Source organism: Bubalus bubalis, chromosome 20, assembly GCF_019923935.1.
Source record: "Bubalus bubalis isolate 160015118507 breed Murrah chromosome 20, NDDB_SH_1, whole genome shotgun sequence".
In the NCBI taxonomy this organism is placed as follows: domain Eukaryota; kingdom Metazoa; phylum Chordata; class Mammalia; order Artiodactyla; family Bovidae; genus Bubalus; species Bubalus bubalis.
Window position 1 is genome coordinate 36874896 of NC_059176.1, and position 18626 is coordinate 36893521.

The following is an 18626-nucleotide window of genomic DNA, read 5'->3' on the forward strand; positions in this document are numbered from 1 at the left end:
AGCAATCTCTTATACCAACTTCTGATTGCTCCTGTTATTTAATTTTCCATACCCTAAACAACCACAGTTTGTCTTGAGGCCAGTAATACCTCTAGCCCCACTACCGTGTCGGGCCAGGTGCAAGGAAGCCAGCTCTGTTCCCCTTCCCGCATCTTCTGCAGCCTCCGTCTTGCCATGTTCCACTCCTCAGGGCCTGACCTGAGCATGACGGTGACCTGGAGGGTTTTCCCAGACCTTGCGTGGAGGCGGCTGCTGTGGCTGATGCGCGCTGGTCTCCCTGGCGGGGGCGGTGAGTGCTCTTCCCCCCAGCCCACCTCTGGCGCTCCCTCGGAGTCTAGTCCTTGGCGGAGCTGGAAGGGAGGAAGCCCCCCGTGCTGTGGGGACCTCAGGCTAGGGCCTTTCTGCTCTGGCTCTGCTTCTCAGGGCTGAGCGCTGACTCTGGAAGGCTGGGAGCAGGTTGGGGCAGGAGGAGAGGTCTGGAATTTGGCTTCACTGGAGGAGCAACAGCAGGAAGGGGCACCTGGGGGTGGAGGAAAGGACAAAACCCGGGATCCAGGAATCACAAGGTACCCCAGCATGGTGCTCCCCACCCTCCTCCGCGTCCACCTGGCCCTGGGGTCCCCACTTCTCCCACGCAAAGGAGGAGTCACTGCCTGGTGCTCCATTGGTGGAGGCAACCCCCCCACTCCCAGATCTCTTTCCCTGTCCCAACTCTCCTGGCCACGTGGGGCCCCGAGTTCTGTCTCTGTCCACCCACCCACTGCAGCATTTCTGAGGCTAAGCGGAGCCCATTTAGAGGATTCTGCTTGACCACCCTGGGATCAGCCCCCATTAGTGGGTAAACTTTTGGGGCACAGGGATTGTACCGCCCAGGCTCTGTCAATACCCACTGGGAAATGTCTGCACAAAGCCTTGGCAGCTGGGAGGCAGACCCCACCCAGAGTAAACACCCCAAAGGGACTGACCCCTGTGCCTTACCGTGTCTGGCTGGACACGCCAAAGCAGGTCTTCCGCTTCCACACCTGGAATGGGAAGGCTGGGGTCAGGCCAAGCTTTCCAGCTGGAAGACCCTCAGCTCCCTTGGGTGGGCTCAGGAAGGAAACGAGCCCTCACCTTGACTCAGAGGGTCAAGGGTCCAGCATGTCTCTCAGGAAAACGCCCCTGGCCCAGACAGACACTCACCAGGACCAGCGCAATAAACAGGAGACCCAGGAGGATGAGTGCCATAGCATAGCAGGGGATGGAGGTGTCAGGCTGACCTGAGGATGCAGAACAAAGCAGGGAGATGGCTGGGGCTGGTCACCATTCTTCGAGACCACAGACCCCTGAGAAGGCACAGCCAGGCCTGCAGAGAAGTCCCGAGTGAGGGGTCCTTGCCCAGAAATGCTACAAGAACAGAGCTCTGAAGCTGGGGCCACCTTGGAGGGCTCCCAGGAAGAGGAGGCTGGGCTTGGACCCTAAAGATCTGCAGCAGGAAGAAGGGAGGGGAGGAGGGGCAGCAGGCTGCAGAGTCAGGGCAACCAGGGGCAGGGAGGCAACAGGCCTGAGGCAGGAGGCAGATGGATAGAAGATAGAGAGGGAGGCACTGACCGAGGCCTGGGATGACCATCTTCACAGAGAGGCCCTCCGTTTCCCGCAGGGCTCGCAGACCCCGGAGCACGCAGCCCTGCACGACGGCTCAGGCCGGCGCAGGCCTGAAGAAGGTGGTGGCCACCCTGGCGGTCAGTGGGTCAGGCCTGGCCGGAGGATCACCACCCGTGTCAGGAGGCTAGAGAGCCTGGGGGCCTCACTCAGGAAGGCTGTTTCTCTGAGCCCCTGACCCCACCCACAGAGGCCAGCCCTGGGCCCCAGGTCACCCAGAGCCACCAAGGACTTACTGGAACTTCTCCACCACCACTTGGCTGAAGGGCCGCAGAGGCCTGAGGATGGTGGTCAGCTGGGGAGCAGAGAAGGTGAAGAGGGTCATGGCCTTACTGCAGCCTTTTGGGGCCCCTCCCTGAGGCCTCCTGCTCTTCCCTCCCCCTCCCCACTTCACCCATCTCGTCAGTTGCCCCCGAAGTTTCCGGGAGTTAGGGCTGGTTTTGTCCTTCAGAGCCTCGGTGAAGGGTTGGTCCAGGATCTGCAGCCACACTTCACAAAGCACCAGCTCTGCTTTCTCCCCTAGATGGGTGAGGAGGTGGGCATCACCCCTCTCCTGGGAGCCCTGGGCTGCACACCCCGCCTCTACACTCTCAGCCAACAGTCAGCCAAATCCAGGCTGAGGCTCAGTCCAGCCCTGCTGCCTTAGCCCATGAGCTAAAAATACTTTTACATTTTTCAGATAGTTGAAAAACATCGAAAGGATGGTATCCTGTGGCACAATTACATGACATTCAAGTCTCCGTATCTGTCTAGTCGTACTGGCGCACAGCCATGCCCATCTATGTGATGTCTGTGGCTGCCTTCTCCTTATAAGGGAGCAGTCAAGTAGTTATGAGAGACATGATGGCCCACAGAGCCTATCTGTCCAGCTGCCCATCTAAGGTCCCACATCTGATTCTCTGTGGCCCCAGGACAAGAGTAGGTGTGACTGAGATGAAATTCTGTCCATTCTCCAAAGGAGGAACACTGAGACCCGAGAGATTAAGAGGCTGCCGGCCAAGGACACCCAGGGATCCCAGCCCTGACTCACTGTTGACCCCAACTCACCGTTGGCCATGATGCTGGATTTCTGGACAGCAGGATCCATTATGCTCTGGGCCAGGAAATTGGCCAAGCCAGGGAGGTGGGTACCTACGGGGGTCTGAAACTTGTATTCGATGTAAACGCCCACCCACTGGTCCGTGTTACTAGGGCAAGTACAAGGAGGGAGTGCAAGGGTTACAGGCTTGGCCAGCACGTGTTTCTAGAAGCAGGCATTTAGCCTCCCACCCCAGCACATCCTCAGGCTTAGGGCTCCCTGCCTCCTAAGGCAGAGCTTTACAGGGCCAGTTGGGGCTACCCAGGACAAAGCCCTCCCCTGGTGGCCCCTGAGCCCACAGCTCCCATGGCCTGGCTCACAGCCCCCTCTGTCCCAGGGCGGCCCCCAGGAGAGGAGGAAGGCAGGCTGGGCTGCAGGAGGAGAGCCCAACCCACCTGAAGAGGAGCAGGGGGCCCTCCTGGGGATGCGCTGAATAGAATTCTGCCACCACGGCCGTGACCTGTGGGGAGTCCTGGAAGTCAGAGTGGGCCTGGAGCTCTCTCCTGAGACTCAGCGTGGGGTGGGGAGGGGCAGGACCGGGGTGAGGCGACTGAGCAGCTCCTTAAACCTTGCGTTCTGGGCACCTCCCTCACTCACTCTAGTGCTGGCCCTGGGTAGGGGTGTCTGGTTACAGAGCCTGACCATAACCCCTGAGGTGACCTGTTGCCTGCCCCAGACAACCTCCCCAATGCCAGGCGGAATGTCATCCCTCAAACTGGGGCCCAGTGGGTAGGGCTGTGTGCCCTTCATGCCTGCCTCCTCCCATAGGGCCATGGCTGGGGCTGCCCCACCCCTCACCCCCAAGCCACAGAGGCCTGCAGTCAAGGAAGGCAAAGTGAGTCCCAGGCCTTGGAGGGCAGGCCAGAGGCCACCTCACCTGTGGGAGGATCTTCTTTTCCAGCAGGACAAAGGGGGCAGAGCCGGGCAGGAGGAGCAGGGGATGGAAGGGCTCCATGGCTGTGAGATGGATGCTGAGGGTCTCCAGGGCCAGGTCAGTCAGGTTGGACCCTGAGAGCCATGGCTAGGAGTTCAGGAGGCCCTGGGAGCCTCCTGATCCACCACCCCCTGCCTCATGGCTGGGAAAGGGGGTACACCTCTCTAAGGAGCACCCCTAGCTGTCCATGGGCACCAAGGAGGGGGTGGGGGAAGAGGGGTGGGCAGAGACTCACCATCCGAGGCGAGGCTGCTCTCATCCAAGGACAGGTTCCCTAGCATCCACCCTGCGGCCTTCACTGAGTGGTACAGGGTCCAGAGGACTTCACGGGCAGAGGGGCCCGGGACGTGGCCCCCAAACACAAGGGAGGCATTCACAGCTGCGGAGTTGGGCCTGTGGGCAGACTCCTCCTTACCAGGGGTCCAGGCGGGACAGGGAGATCCCTGGGGGACGGATGAAGACCTGGCTGGCGCACAGGACCAGGGTCCTGAGGAAGGAGGGAGCTGTGGACCGGGTTGCTGTGTGACATCACCCCTCTGGGCCTCAGCTGAGCTCCTGGCTAAAGTGGGGATAATGGTTCCTTTCAGCAGGGCTGCGTGGGGACTAATGGTGCAGCCAGCAGAGCACACAGCAGGTGCCTGGGAAAGCCAGTCCCCTTGGACAGCCCAACAAACTGGCTCTGATGGGAACACTGGGAATCCCGCCCAGGGAAAGAGCCGCTGTGAGCAAGCAGGAAGTCAGCCTGAGTCAGGCTGAGAAAAACATCTTCGGTGGTATCACAAGGAGCAGGGGGTCGGGAGAGAGGGAGGTGACAGGCCTGAGGAATCTCTATAAGCCTGTGGGAGGTGGGCCATGTGGCCACATCCCAAGGAGGCAGCCTGGCCTGAGCACCGGGTTGAAGGAGTTTGTGGGGAAAGATCTGAAAACAAGCAGCCTCAGGACCCAGACTTCCTTCATCTTTCCCCAGAGTACCCGTTTTGTGCTGTGCCCTCCTGGGTTTGGGAAGACAAAGCCTCTGTTCAGACCCAGGGCAGGGAATCCAGAGACTGATTTCAGTTCAGAGGGGAAACTTTCTAACCAACTTGGGTCAAGGAAAGATAGTGGTGGTGAACTTCCCATCACTAAGTATAACCAAGCTTCCATCAAGGTCCACGTGAGCTCACAACTCATATGGGGCTGTGATGATTTGGACTTTCTCAACCTTTTCTATAAGATTTCAGGACTGGCATCTGCTGACCAAATCTGGCTTTAGGACTCCCACAGCATCCTCAGAGGCTCGGAACCAGAGAGCCCCACCCCCCCACCCCAGAGAATTTGTACCTGCTTACATGTCATTTAATTTCCCATGTGGCGCTAGTGGTAAAGAACCCACCTGCCAATGCAGGTAGATGTAAGAGACGTGGGTTCAGTCTCTGGGTTGCAAAGATCCCCTGGAGGAGGGCATGGCAACCCACTCCAGTATTGTTGCCTGGAGAGTCCCATGGACAGAGGAGCCTGGTGAATTACAGTCCATAGAGTCCCACAGAGCCAGACATGATGGAAGTGACTTGGCACACAGGCATGTCACTTAAGGGCTCTTGGCCCAGGGAAGTCCTCTGCCTTCTCTACCAGGTTCAGGCAAAACCTGGCACCCCTGCCCCAATCCTGCAGCTGGAATTGGAGCTCAGAGCAGGCAGGAGGTCCCCTAAGTTTACACAGCCAGAGGCGCAGCCAGATGTGGGCCTCCTGCCTGCCCACTGAGGGCTTTTCTGGCCCTCAAGGCGCTGTGTTGGAGCAGAGCAGAGCAGGGCAGGGCAGCCTGGCCAGGTACACTTGTGGCCTGAGAAGGCACAGACCACCTGGCAGACGTGTGGCGGACCCTGAGAGACTCGCTCGCTCACCTGAATTGCAGGACGCCGACGCCCTCAAAGCTGGAGAAGGCCTCATGATACAGGGACTGGAGCTGGGGGCAGACAGAGCCAGGTGAGGGCCCTCACGGCGCCCCCTTCTCCACAGCGCCAGCTCCCCCTCATTATCTCTGGTCTTGGCCCTGCAGTGGCCTCACTGTCCACCTGGATAGCCCAGGGCCACCCAAGCCTTCCCCGCATGGCTACCAGAGACCACTTGCCCACCACCCTCTACTGAGAACCACAGGGTGCCCTCAGCTATCCAGCAAACACACAGCCTTCCCAGGCCTTTCCTTCACTGCAGTTTTACTGAAAATGGCTCTCCAATCCGATTAGCCTGTATGCCCACAGCCACCACCCTGCAGGCAGCAGCCCCTCCTAATTCTCCCTCGCCCAGCCCGGGCCTCAAGTCTTCTCCAGACAGCCTCTCACCTGTGACCCTGGACCTCAGCCTCTACCCACCTTTCCACCCCAAGGTCCTCACACATCCGTTTCCTCTGTCTAGGAAATGTTTGCTCATTTCATCTGGCTTAGCCTTCTGTCCATCCCAGTTAAAATTCTCCTTCCTCAGAAAGGTGTTCTCTGGGCACCCCCCTGACCCCAGCTATCTAATCCAGTCTTCTGCTTATCCTGTTAGAGTTCCCCACACTCCGTCTCTGCAAGAGTCTCTGCCTGGCTCCGCTTCCTGCTGGAGCCACTCACAAGACAGGGTCAGCTTTCTACCTCTTGGGCTCCCACTGTGCACCCCACATGTTCCTCCCCACACCGACGAGAAGCCCAGGGCAGGTTTAACTCACTCCATACTTCCAGAGCCCCCATGGGCACCCCACCCTGGGCCCAGCCGCCCGCACGGAGCTGTGGTTCACAGGGAGAGGCAAGCTGGGATGGGACAGTGTGGGGAAGGGAGCCGACAGAGGGAGAGATGCCAGCTCCGTGGGGCCAGGGTCTGAGTCGTGGGGGGAGGCCCCTCCGAGGGCCAGGGTAGTGGAGGAATAGCAGGAGCCAAAACAGAATAGAGACAGGCCTGTGTGCTCAGAGGCAAGCGGGGTGGGGTGGGCTGGGGTCAGCACTCCTGAGATGAAGGAAGACACCCACACCTGATGTCGGATGTTGTCACGCAGCAGCCGGTACTCTGGAGAGGCAGGGTTCCCAAGTGCCACCACCGAGGCTTCATTGGTGATCCTAAAGGTCACAAAGTGAGTCGCATGGCTGGGTCGTGGGGAGGAGGATCTGGAGTCCTGCAATGAGACAGTCTGGCGGGGACGAGACAGGGAAGGCGACTGGGGGGAGGCCACACCTCCTGGGACTCTGGGACAGCCAGCAGGAAGGCCAAGGGCACATCTGAGGGAGAGGGTGGCCAAGGAGCCTGGGCTAGCAGGGACCAATGGCCTAGGCTGGACTGTCCACTGAGGAGCAGCCATCCCTGTAACCACCGGAGGTGGCTGGGCAGGCGGAAAGCTGGAAACATTGACGAGACGGCCTGCGGTTGTGTGGGGGAGCACAGATGCAGAAGCGCCCCGGGAGGTTCTGGCTCTGGCGGTGAAGGGGAACCTGGGCCCACGATGGGTGATAGTGATGCCAGTGCGGGTGATGGGGATGTACATGGGGATGGTGGTGGCGGTAATGCTGATGGCAACTGCCAAGAGGGCACTGTTGAGAGCAACGGCGACGCTGAAGGGCCCAGGCCCAGACTGGACGCCAGACCATTTCTAGGGGAGCCCGAGACCGCTGTGAGGGCTGCAGAAGCCGTGTCCAGCACTGACCGCACTGTTGCTACAGGAGGAAGCGGCTCTGTCGCAGCCAACATGTGACTGATCGATGCAAACGCAAGTGGGCCCTGGGGTGCTGAGGACACGGCCTTCTCTGGGGCCCTTGGAGCCAACGTCAGAAGTGGGGCGTTCCCTGGCCTGAAGTTGCTGGGCCCTGATGCAGATGGTGTCCAGACCTTGGGGTTGAAGAGGTGCCTGCTCACAGGCTGGGACTGCGGTTGGGGAGAAGCCTGCAGTGGTGATGTGGCAGCCCTCTCTGGAGACCCAGGGACCAAGATCTCCTCTCCATCTCCAGGTGCAGCCACATGGGACACTGGCTGGGACTTGGGGGTGCCGTGGGCTGCAGGCTCAGCTACTGCGGATAGAGCTGCTCTGTGTGTGGCACCTCCTGGGGTGCCAGAGGGTCCCAAAGGGGCAGTCTGGTTCAGGAGGAGCTGCAAGTCCAGGAGGAAGCCTAGGAGACCTTGCTGGTCCCCGGGGGCCTCTGGGAAAAGGCCTCTTGCCCTCCTGTCAGGAGCCTCCCCTGACCTCTCAGCTGAGGGAGAGACCCCTGCAGGGACTGGCACCAAGTGGTTTAATGATGAGAGGAGTATCTTCTTGCTGCCACCTTGCAAAGCAGATGTGCCAGAGGTCCAGGGAGATGGGCTCAGGTCTTCATGAGCAGGAGGAAGGGGCAGGGCAGGAGCTGAGACCACCAGGACATCTGCAAACCAGGAGAGCCCTTTTCTATCAGCCACTCGGTGGGCTGGGAACTGGCCCACAGTCTCAGGTGCCTGCTCTCCCTGCCACCTCCCTGCTTTAGGGCACCTGAGGAGACCCAAACCCTGGCCCCGGCTCTGCCCCGAACCACTGGTCTACCTCCAGAGAAATCTCCCCTCTCTGATCCAAGCCCACCAGAGACAAGGCAACCCTGCCCTGCCACTAGAAAGGGGGACTGTGAGGGTAAGAGGGTATACCTCAAGGGTCCCACTCTTTTCTTCCACCCTGTAGCAGGACCCTGTCCCAAGGGAAGTCCTTTCTGGTGAGACCCAGGCTACTGGAGGGGGCTGACAAGTGCTGTTCAGCGTCCAGCAAGGGAACGAGGCAATCACCTCGTCACATTTCCAGAACCCAGGATGCTTGAGGGCTGAAAGGGGTGAGGGATGGGGAGGGCCCATCTTTGAAAGCCATAATGCTAGGGTGCACTGAGCCCCATGGGGCCAGCCCAACGCCAGGTTTCCCCAGTGAGTGACACTGAGTGCCCTTGGGGAGACCCAAGCCTGGGGGACTGAGGAGGGGATCCTTTGAGCTGACAAAGCCAGGCTGACATGAAGATAAGGAAGGTCAGCCCTGATGTGGGAGCCATGGGAGTCCCCGAAGTGAGCCGGCGGGGTCTGGGATGGGCCCCCCTGGGCCACACCCCCACTTACCAGCCAGGAGAATCCCAGCAGATGGAAGCCACTGCCCAGCCATGCTGAGGGCTCCTGCTCAGGCTGCCAAGCCCAGAACCAGATGGGAGGAGGCAGGTGGAAGATTCCCTCCAGATCTCCCTTCAGGAAAGAAGTGCGGCCCAGCTGTGACCTCTGGTCAGCCGATGCCTCCAGCTATGCCCTGAGCTGCGTCTGCCTGGCCTCCTTCCACAGTCCTGCCCTGCAGCTCAGGCGCGAGTCCCTGTGTCCTCCAGCAAAGCCCTTCTCCCCTTGGGCAGCAGGCTCTGTTGATTGGGGACTTTGTGTGCCAGCCCCACAGCCTGAGAGGTTATAGGCTTGAAAATCTATTGAAGAAGAGTGAAAAGTTCCATCTGGTCTAGGGGCGTGGTGGTCTTCATGGAGGTGGTGAAGGTCTCAGTGGTGGCGATGATCTGGGTAGGGGTAGGAGGGGTATTAGTGGTGCTGATGGTGGGGTGGGGGTGGCTGTGGCCACAGCGGCAGTCACGGCAGACTCGTGATGGTGGTGGAGGTGGTAACTGTGGTGGGAGCCCTGCAGGTGTCCATGTGGGATGGGACCTGGTGGAGGGCAGTGATGCCCGTTCCCTGCCCCAGCTCCCACCCCATCAGGCTAGGAGGGGAGTCTGGAGGAGAGCAGATCAGAGAATAGTCCCCATCGTGCCCCCTACACTGGGCCCATGTGGAATCCTGGCCAGAGGCCTGGACTGGGGATGTTGGATGTGGAGGTGGGTGGGCTTTAGATCAAGGGTTCTCCCCAGGTTCCCCTGCAGACCTGGCATTCTAGGCAGACCCAGAGCCTCCTACCGGTCCTTGCTGTGGTCAGTCCTGCTTTCCTCTCACCGCCTCCTTCCTCCCCTCACCCCCGAAGACACAGGAGGAGAAGGAAGATGGTGGCCCTAAGCAGCTTTGAGCTACTGAGGGCAGGAAGGGCAGGGGTCTGGTGCCTTCATGGGAGCCAGTTAGGCTTGGGGCCCGGACCATGCTCCACAACTCTCCCTACACCTGGCAGCCGTAGGAGGTTCTCAGCTCTTTCAAAGCCTCTCCTACCAGGCTCCTGGCTTGTGTGTGACCTCCAGGAGGGTCCAAGACCTGTTCCAGGTCACTCAGGACAGGCAGGCCACAGAAACCCCTCAAGGGGAGATAATCCCTAGAACACTTCAGAACAGGAAATCAGACCAGAAACTCCCGCCCTCCTTGCCTGCCTCTAGCCACCACCCAGCAACTCCTTCCTGAATGCACCCCTTCCCCTTTCTAAGGGAAAAATTCCCCCATGACCCAACACCACCCTAACACATATATCATCCCAGGATCAGGCAAACACCCCAGCCCAGCCCTTTTCCTGCCATTCAACCACAGCTCAACTGGTTTGTAAACCCAAGCTATTCTGTCCACATACCCAGAGACAGCCATCTGCACCCAGTCCCTTCTGCGTGAAGACATTAAGGGTCCAGACCCCCCAGACTCTGGGGTGGATGGATGTCCTCCTAAGGGCAGGCTTTGTTCTTTGACAACTCCTGCCTCCAGGCCTAGTTTCATTGCCCCCTTTCTCCCACCTGCCCTTCCACAGGTCTAAATTCTGGCCCATGACCCCATCACCCAGACTAGGCAACCCACTCCGGCACCCCCATTCCATCTCCCTTGCCTGTGCACCCAGGATGCCCAGGTCTTACCTGGTGATGCCAGGAAGCCTCTGTCTCGGGAGATGTCAGTGTTCCACAAAGGAGATGGTGAGCACAGCAATCCCAACCTCCACCTAGATGGGCAGGGCCACCCCCTTCCCAGGCACCCTCAGGACCAGAAAGGTTTGGTTTCTGATGGCTCTGGTCCAAGAGTAAAGGCCACTCACACCCCAGGCCAGGCTGGACTAGACTCTTTCAGCACTGAGACTGGCTTAACAGTGATGGTCAAAACATGAGCTCCCAGGGACAGGAGAGGGGTGAGGAACAGAAATGCGCCTGAGGACCACTCCACACCACTGGGCAAGGGCTGTGTGGGCTTAGGCTCCAGAGGTGGGAGATAAGGACATGCCCTCTCTCCCCATCAAGCCCCTGCTGATTGAGAACAATCTCACAGAGAAAGCTCAATCAAGAACCAGAGACTGGGGCTCAGGGCTATGTCTAGGATCAGGGTTTAGGATATGCATGAGAATGAGGCTCAATCTGTGTCCGCATCGGTGCTGGAACTTGCACTTGAGCTGAGCTAGACCTGGGCTGTCTCCACTCTTCCCCTGCGCTTCAATAGGAAGGCCATCCCAACACCTGAAATAACCTGTCTTCATCCTTGAAATAAAATGAGCGGGAATCTTAGCCCCAGATCAAGGATTTCAAAAAAAATTTTAGAAGATTCACAACCTCTGGGGCAGGATCCGGAGCCAAGTGTTGGGTAATATTCCTCTTCTCATGGGCCAGCTCAGGCCCCTCCATCAGGACCTCCCCTCCTCCCAGCTCCACAACCCTGAGAGGACCACAGTCTAGCCCAGTTATATAGTCTGCTGTTCTGTGTAAGAGCTCTGCTCCCTCTCCATGCCCTGCTCCCTAACACAGCTGAGTACAGAGGGGAGCCCTCTCTCTCTGTGATCACTGGGGGCAGTGGCTTCCTGAGGCAGGAGGAGGGCTACACTGGCGGTCATCCCATGACCCTAGTCCAGCACCAAAAGAGAGGGTGTGTGGAGACCCAAAGAGTCCTGGAGATCTATAAAGCAGTGAGTGAGAGGGGGATCCCAAGAGGAGAAACAGGACAGGTCATCCCAGGACTGACCAGGCAGACATTTGCCTAGACACACTGGGAGTGGGGCTGGCGGATGCTCAGCTTTGCCTATGTACCTTCCGGAGGTAAGGCCTCTCTGGCTTCAAAGGTGGGTATGAAGCTGGTCCTCCCTTCCTGGCTGTCTCTTCCGGGCTCCCAATCCTCTAGTAGAGGAGTAGGGGTGGGGTGGGGTGGGGACCAGCTTACATGACTCATGTGCCCCTTGGCAGGTGCCTGCCCATCCAGACCTTAATCCCCTGTTACTTTGCTCCTTAGAGAAGGGCTGCTATCATGGCTGAGGGCTCTGGCCACTTGACCAGGACAGAACAGGAGGCTCACGGGAGGAACAGGGAGAAGAGTGGGGGAAGGCAGGGCCCTCTGCATCCTCTGCTGAATTCTCAATTCTCCACGAGCCTCTGGCTCTCCTGCCTGGCTGACTTTCATCCTGGCCCACTCCCCAGACCAGCGGCAGCCCATGCTCCTCTCCATTCCCACCCCTGCCCATGGCTGCTGAGGTGGCCACGTGCTAGCTCTGGGAAGGGACAGGAGAAGCGGTATGAGAGAAGTGGCACCTTCCACTCCATTGTGCTTCCAGGGACGGTGTTCTAGGCCGAGAGAACAGCCTTAGCAAAGCTCTACAGCTAACTCAGTTCATGCACAGGAGGGATGGCAGTCCCCTCCCCGCCGTCCAGCCACTTTCCAGAGCCCCCACTTCCCCAGCTCCCTCTGGGGCCCAGCCCAGGCTCCCCCAGGGTCTCAGTTTACAGCCCTGCCCATCATCACATCACTCAGGTACCCAGGGTGTCAACCCACCCATTCCAAGCATGTTGACAGGGTCAGAATCACTCTGTGAGGCCCTGTCAGGAGCAAGTGACAAGCAGAAATCCCAGCTGAATCAGGCCAACTGACTGCCTTCCTGCCTCTGGCCTGCCTCTCCCCAGTCTTTGCCTCACCTGCTACCTGTCCTTCAGCCCCCGGTAATGACAGTGCCCAAGTAGGAAACCTGGCCCCAGACCTGCCCTTTATCTCCAAAGGTACATCCTCTAAGGAGGGTCAGGGATCTGATACCTAATGCCATTTTTCCTGGGTTTTTCTACCCAGATTGGCCTCTCTCCTGCTGGAACCTCTGGCTGGATTCCCCCGCTTACCAAGTCAGGCTGTGTGTGGTGTTGAAAGTTGAATGAAAGGAAAATCATGGCTCTCATACAGATGGAAAAATGAACACGTTCGAGATTGTGTTTAACTCAGTATTAATGAGGGAACCAGGCAGGCATTATGACCAGTTCAGGGGAGATTCAAAGAAGACTTAATTTATTTGGAATAAAGAAATGTTTAAATAGATTTATAAATACTTGTAAAACTTTTTATTTGCTTGATTATAAACAATTATTTTGCATTGCTATCAGTCATCCTCAACATAAGATTGTAAAAAAAGATTGTAAAAAAATTATATATATATACAGTTTCAGAAGAATGGTTTTAATCAAAGCAGTGCATAATTTTCCACTGGAAACATCTAGTAATTTTTTTTATTCAAAATTTCCTTACAGTGGTCAGATTCTCTGAACTGTGCAGCAAGGGAAATGGGGCTTAGTAAGTATTGGAGATAACAGGGAAGGCTTCCTGGAGGAGAGGGACTGGACAGGATAGGAAAGGGGAGGGCACTAGCAGAGACCACTAGTTGTCCCTGAATACTCCTCCTCCTATTTTTCATTACTAATACTATCCCTTCTTCTTGTTCTTCTTCTTTTTTCATACTGCATGGGATGTGGGGTCTTAGCTCCCCAACCAGGGATTGAACCTGCACCCCCTTATTGGAAGCACAGAGTCTTAACCACTGGACTGCCAGGGAAATTCCCAACTATCCCTTATTCTTAGCTGGGATGCAGTGGTCCAGAATAAAGACTACATATCCCAGCCTCACTTGTAGTAGGTGTGACCATGTGATCTGGTTCCGGCCAATAGGATAAGAGCACCATGATTTCAGTTCAGTCGCTCAGTCCAACTCTTTGCAACCCCATGGACTGCAGAGCACCATGAGGGATGTCCCCGACAGGAAAAAGTGTTACTCTTTGTCATTCTCCTTCTTGCTGACTGAAATGTGAAACTCAAGCTCTTGAACCATGAAGTAGAGACTGTAAATGTCAGATGGTGAAGCAAACAGGAAGGTTCTAGACATCCTTGTGAAGTCACCTGACCAGCTGTGGACTATCTACCTCCAAACTTGTTTGGTATGAGAGGGAAATAGATGTCTATGTTATTCAAGCCACTGTTATTTGGGGTTTTCTGTTTTTCACTGCCCTAGCCCTGACTTTACACCTGTATTGGGCAGAAATTATGCCTGGCCTCCCTTCTCTGACCTGGCAGAAACCCGACTCAGCTGACGTGAACAGAGCTCACTCAGTGGGAGCAGTGGGCAGTCTTTGGGGGCACACATCCCTTCCAGGCAACCCACACTTTTAGGCTCTCTTAGCCCTTTATGATTTTGCTTTCTTCATACTTCGCCATGTCTCCCCAACAAGCACCCTCCACTTGGGCTAAATGGGAACACTCATTCTTTCCAGGTACATTTCCAACTCCATGCTTTTGCTCCTGACTCAAGGGGTAGGTACTGTGAACCGCCCATTGAAGTGAAGTGAAAGTTGCTCAGTCGTGTCCGACTCTTTGTGATCCCATGGACTATAGAGTCCATGGAATTCTCTAGGCCAGAATATTGGAGCGGGTAGCCTTTCTCTTCTCCAGGTGATCTTCCAAACCCAGGGATTGAACCCAGGTCTCCCCCATTGCAGGCGGATTCTTACTGGCCGAACCACAAGGGAATCCCATTAACCAAGGAAAAAATTGGAAAACCAGCACAATGTCTACCTTTAATAAAAAACACTGGCTGCAGAGAAATAGAAATCTGCATGAAGGCATCAGAGAGTCAACTCAACAGTGAAGAATTCCTAGACCAAGATACAAGTAGGAGATGAAAAAGGTTCAGCATTCGGAGCTGCATTTCCCATGGGGGTGTTTGTCGATCCTAAAAAGGTAGCTGAGAAGCTGATCAGTACTTTGAAGAGCTTCTAGGTTACTATAGAGACAAAGGTTGAAGTCCAGGACCTGCCGAAGTTTGGGGTAGGGTGTACGTATGTTCTTATAAACCTATAGACCATTGGTTTGGAACTCTGGATGGCTATAGACAGCTATATCTTGGGAGTAAGGGTGATCTGGAAGTAAGCCAAATCTCACATAAACTGCAGCCCAGTTTTCAGTCTCAATTCATAAAATTGGATTACAATTATCTTGAATTGCTCTTGAATTCAGGCCCTGGGATAGGAAAATGAAATTGTCTCTGGTGGAAGATAACATTATCTTAATCCTCAAAACATTTTACAAGCTACTGTTTTTAAGATGTTTGGCACACAGCTAAAGCAACGAGGCCCAGAAGGAGACAAGAAAACACAAACCAAGAATTAATGAAAGCAGCAGACAATAGAAAGCCCCTCAGAGGATGGCTGCAAAACTCTCAACTTCAAGCCTGACTTGGGCAAGGGCTATTCGTGAAAACTAGAGGCTCTTGAGTTCGCAAATGAATTTGAAGAAGCCAAGCAAACCTCTGAGGTGGGTTTAAAACATAAGGCAAACATTCTTCAGCTCAAAGAAGGTTTACAGACCATGGAGGCTTGGTTGGCAGAGAATAAATGCATGAACCCTTTCAATACACTCATTCTGTCCTGGGAGCTGGAGAGTGATCCCAGGACAAGGACACAGCTCACTAACCCTACCTACCAGGAACTAACAGAGCAACTATGAAACAAGCCATTGAACCTAGACACAAAACTGCAAAATCCCTGATCATGACTACTCTACTCTCAGCATCCTCCTCAGAGTCAGTGTGGGCAGGATGCCTGAGGAGGAGGATGTTGCAACACCTGCACCACCACCTCCTCCCCAAAAGCAGACCAAGCCGGAGCCAAAGGAAGAAGATTTTTCCAGAGAAGAAGCAGGCACTGAAAGACCAAGAACCAGGGGCTGATGAGGAGAAAGGTTTTGACACAGCCTTGAAGCTCCATGACAGAGCCATGGGCCTGGACTCCACCAACATGGTTTACGTGACCAATCAAGCAGTCATGTTCTTTGCAAAGGGTGACTATGGTGAATACCAGGAGCTTTGTGAGAAGACCACTGAAGTGGGCCAGAAGGACTATCAACAGATGGCCAGAGCTTATGCTCGAATTGGCAACTCTTATTTCAAAGAAGACAAGTACAAGGACGCCGTCCATTTTTACAAGTCTCCAGCAGAGCACTGAATCCCAGGTGTGCTCCAAACATGCCAACAGAGCACTGAACTGAGCTCCCTCTGCTATCCAGCAGCTTCCCACTAGCTAGTTTACATATGGTAGGGGTATACATGTCAATACTACTCAGCTCGGTGCTCTGTGATAATCTAGACGGGTGGAATTGGGGAGTGGGGTGGGAGGGAGGCTCAGGGGGAGGGGATACATGTAAACACATGGATGATTCACAGTGTTGTACAGCAGAAACTAACACAGCATTGTAAAGCAATTACACTCCAATTAAAAAAGAGTGCCAACAGAAAGAGAAAATCCTGAAGGAGCAAGAGCCTCCATAAGCTCTGAGTTGACTTCAGAGGAGAAGAACAAAGGCAATGAATGTTTTCAGGACAGGGACTCTCCCCACCCCAGGAAGCATTTAGACAGAATCCATCAAACAGAACCCAAACAATGCCAAATTGTACAGTGATTGTACAGTGTACAAATTGTACAGTGATCCAGCCTGCTATAGCAAACTCCTGTGGTTTTAGGTGGTACTCAAGAACTATGAAGACTGTATTCAGCCAGAACCAACCTTCATCAAGGGTTTTCCATGGAAAGTGGTTGCCCTCAAAGTGATGAAAGACTACCCACAGGTCACAAATGTCCAACCAGAAGGCACCAGACCTGGATTCCAATCGTAAAGGAGGTGATATATGGTTACCAATGCTACGTGATGGCCCAGGACAACTGACATGACAGCCTAAAGGTGTGAAGTGAGGGGCCATGGCCACCTTAAGGTGCAGCAGATAACAAGGGACCCTACATCATCCTGGAACAGATGCAGAAGTGCCTCTAGGAATGTAAATTGGTGCAGCTACAATTTACAGTGGGAGACACTATGGAGGTTCCTCAAGAAACAAAACAAAACAAAAAAGAGTTGCCATATGACCCAGCAATCCCACTCCTGGCCATATGCCCTGACAAAACTATAATTAGAAAAGATACATGCATAGGAATTCCCTGGTGGGCCAGTGGTTAGGACTCCATGCTTCCACTGCAGGGGGCACAGGTTTGATCTCTGGTCAGGGAACTACAACCTCACATGCCACACAGCATGTCCAAAAAAAAAAAAAAAAAGGACAGACATACCCCTATGTTCATAAGCAGAACTGTTCACAATAGTCAAGACATGGAAACAACCTAAATGTCCATCAACAGATGAATGGATAGAGAAGATGTGGTTTGTGTGTGTGTGTGTATATATATATATATTATATATATAATGAAATTTTAATCAGTCATCAAAAAATGCCATTTACAGCAACATGGATGGACCTACAGATGATCACACTAAGCAAAGTTAGTCAGAAAGAGAAAGACAAATACCATATGATATCACTTATATGTTCCTTGGAAGAAAAGTTATGGTAAACCTAGACAACATATTAAAAAGCAGAGATATTACTTTGCCAACAAAGGCCCATATAGTCAAAGCAATGGTTTTTCCAGTAGTCATGTATGGATGTGAAAGTTGAGCCATAAATAGGCTGAGTGCTGAAGAATTGATGCTTTTGAACTGTGGTGTTAGAGAAGACTCTTGCGAGTCCCTTGGACTATAAGGAGATCAAACCAGTCAATCCTAAAGGAAATGAATCTTGAATATTCATTAGAAGGACTGATGCTGAAGCTGAGGCTCCAATACTTTGACCACCTGATGTGAAAAGCCGACTCATTAGAAAAGACCCTGGTGCTGGGAAAGATTGAAGGCAGGAGGAGAGGGGGACAACAGAGGATGAGATGGTTGGATGGCATCACTGACTCAATGGACATGAGTTTGAGCAAGCTCTGGGAGATGGGGAAGGACAGGGAAGGCCGGCGTGCTGCAGTCCATGGGTTTGCAAAGAGTTGGACACGACTAAGCAATTGAAGAAAAACAATATGTGGAATCTAATATACGATATAAATCAATATATCTGTGAAACAAAAACAGACTCACAGATACAGAGAACAGACTTTGGTTGCCAAAAGGTAGGTGAGGGAAGGACTGGCGGTTTGGGTTAGCAGAGGCAAACTCTTATATATAAGATGGATAAACAACAAGGTCCTACTGTATCGCACAGGGAAATATATTCAATACCCTGTGACAAACCATAATGGAAAAGCATAGGAAAGCACGCGCACACACACACACACACACACACACACACACACACACACGTGAGAGGGCCCTAAGACCTGGGACCCTTTGCTGCCTTGCTACAATGCTTGCACCTGAACAAACATCTCCCAGAGCAACAAGATACAAGGAAACTATAAGGGACTAAAAATACTTATTTTTAGCAAGTTTGCATGCCCTGTTGGGGCAAATTCTCGACAAGACACAAAAAGACCAACTACCAATTCTGAAGAGCTGGGGGGGAAGGTAGGGGCTCAGGAGCAAAAGCAGGGTACTGTGCATGCCCCCTGCACACACCACCACCTAAAGGGTGGGTAAACCACCGAAGCCACCCTTGGACACACCCCTACCCTCACCTCATATAAGGAACCAGCTTGCCCACTCCCCAGCGAGTGAGAAAGCAAGGAAATCTGTTACTTGTTCTCGCTCCTCCCTGCTACAGCAGGGGGCCCAATAAAGCCTTGCCTGAATTTCTTGTCTGGCCTCTGATCAATTTCTATTGATTAAGGAGACCAAGAACTCTGGTTGGTAACATATGTATAACTGAGTCACTTTATTGTACATAAGAAGTTAACACAGCATTTTAAATCAACTATGCTTCAATCAACCCTGAATATTCATTGGAAGTACTGATGCTGAAGCTGAAGCTCCAATACTTTGGCCACCTTATGAAAAGAACTGACTCCTTGGAAAAGACCCTGATGCTGGGAA

General features: G+C 54.2%; 2 protein-coding genes and 1 pseudogene across 2 annotated transcripts in view; 1 reads left to right on the top strand and 2 right to left on the bottom strand.

The window, feature by feature from the left end:
* Positions 1-19: 19 nt before the first annotated feature.
* On the bottom strand, positions 20-4297 carry LOC123330692 (taste receptor cell protein 1-like). Its single transcript, XM_044932743.1, has 7 exons — positions 3889-4297; positions 3597-3727; positions 3115-3179; positions 2689-2828; positions 1183-1259; positions 979-1022; positions 20-520 (listed from the first exon to the last, which is right to left on the bottom strand). The coding sequence occupies exons 1-7, from the start codon at positions 3932-3934 to the stop codon at positions 490-492; spliced, it is 534 nt and encodes a 177-aa protein (XP_044788678.1). The 5' UTR covers positions 3935-4297; the 3' UTR covers positions 20-489.
* A 1363-nt stretch (positions 4298-5660) lies between these two features.
* LOC123330693 (proline-rich protein 36-like) overlaps positions 5661-18626 on the bottom strand; it is a 37440-nt gene continuing 24474 nt past the window's right edge. The window contains exons 2-3 of the mRNA XM_044932744.2: positions 8718-9148; positions 5661-8011 (exon numbers count right to left, since the gene is read on the bottom strand). Of these exons, the coding sequence (XP_044788679.2) occupies positions 6729-8011; positions 8718-8760 (1326 nt within the window). The 5' untranslated portion in view covers positions 8761-9148 and the 3' untranslated portion in view covers positions 5661-6728. The remainder of the gene's footprint in view (positions 8012-8717; positions 9149-18626) is intronic.
* On the top strand, positions 10438-16511 carry LOC102401193 (annotated as a pseudogene).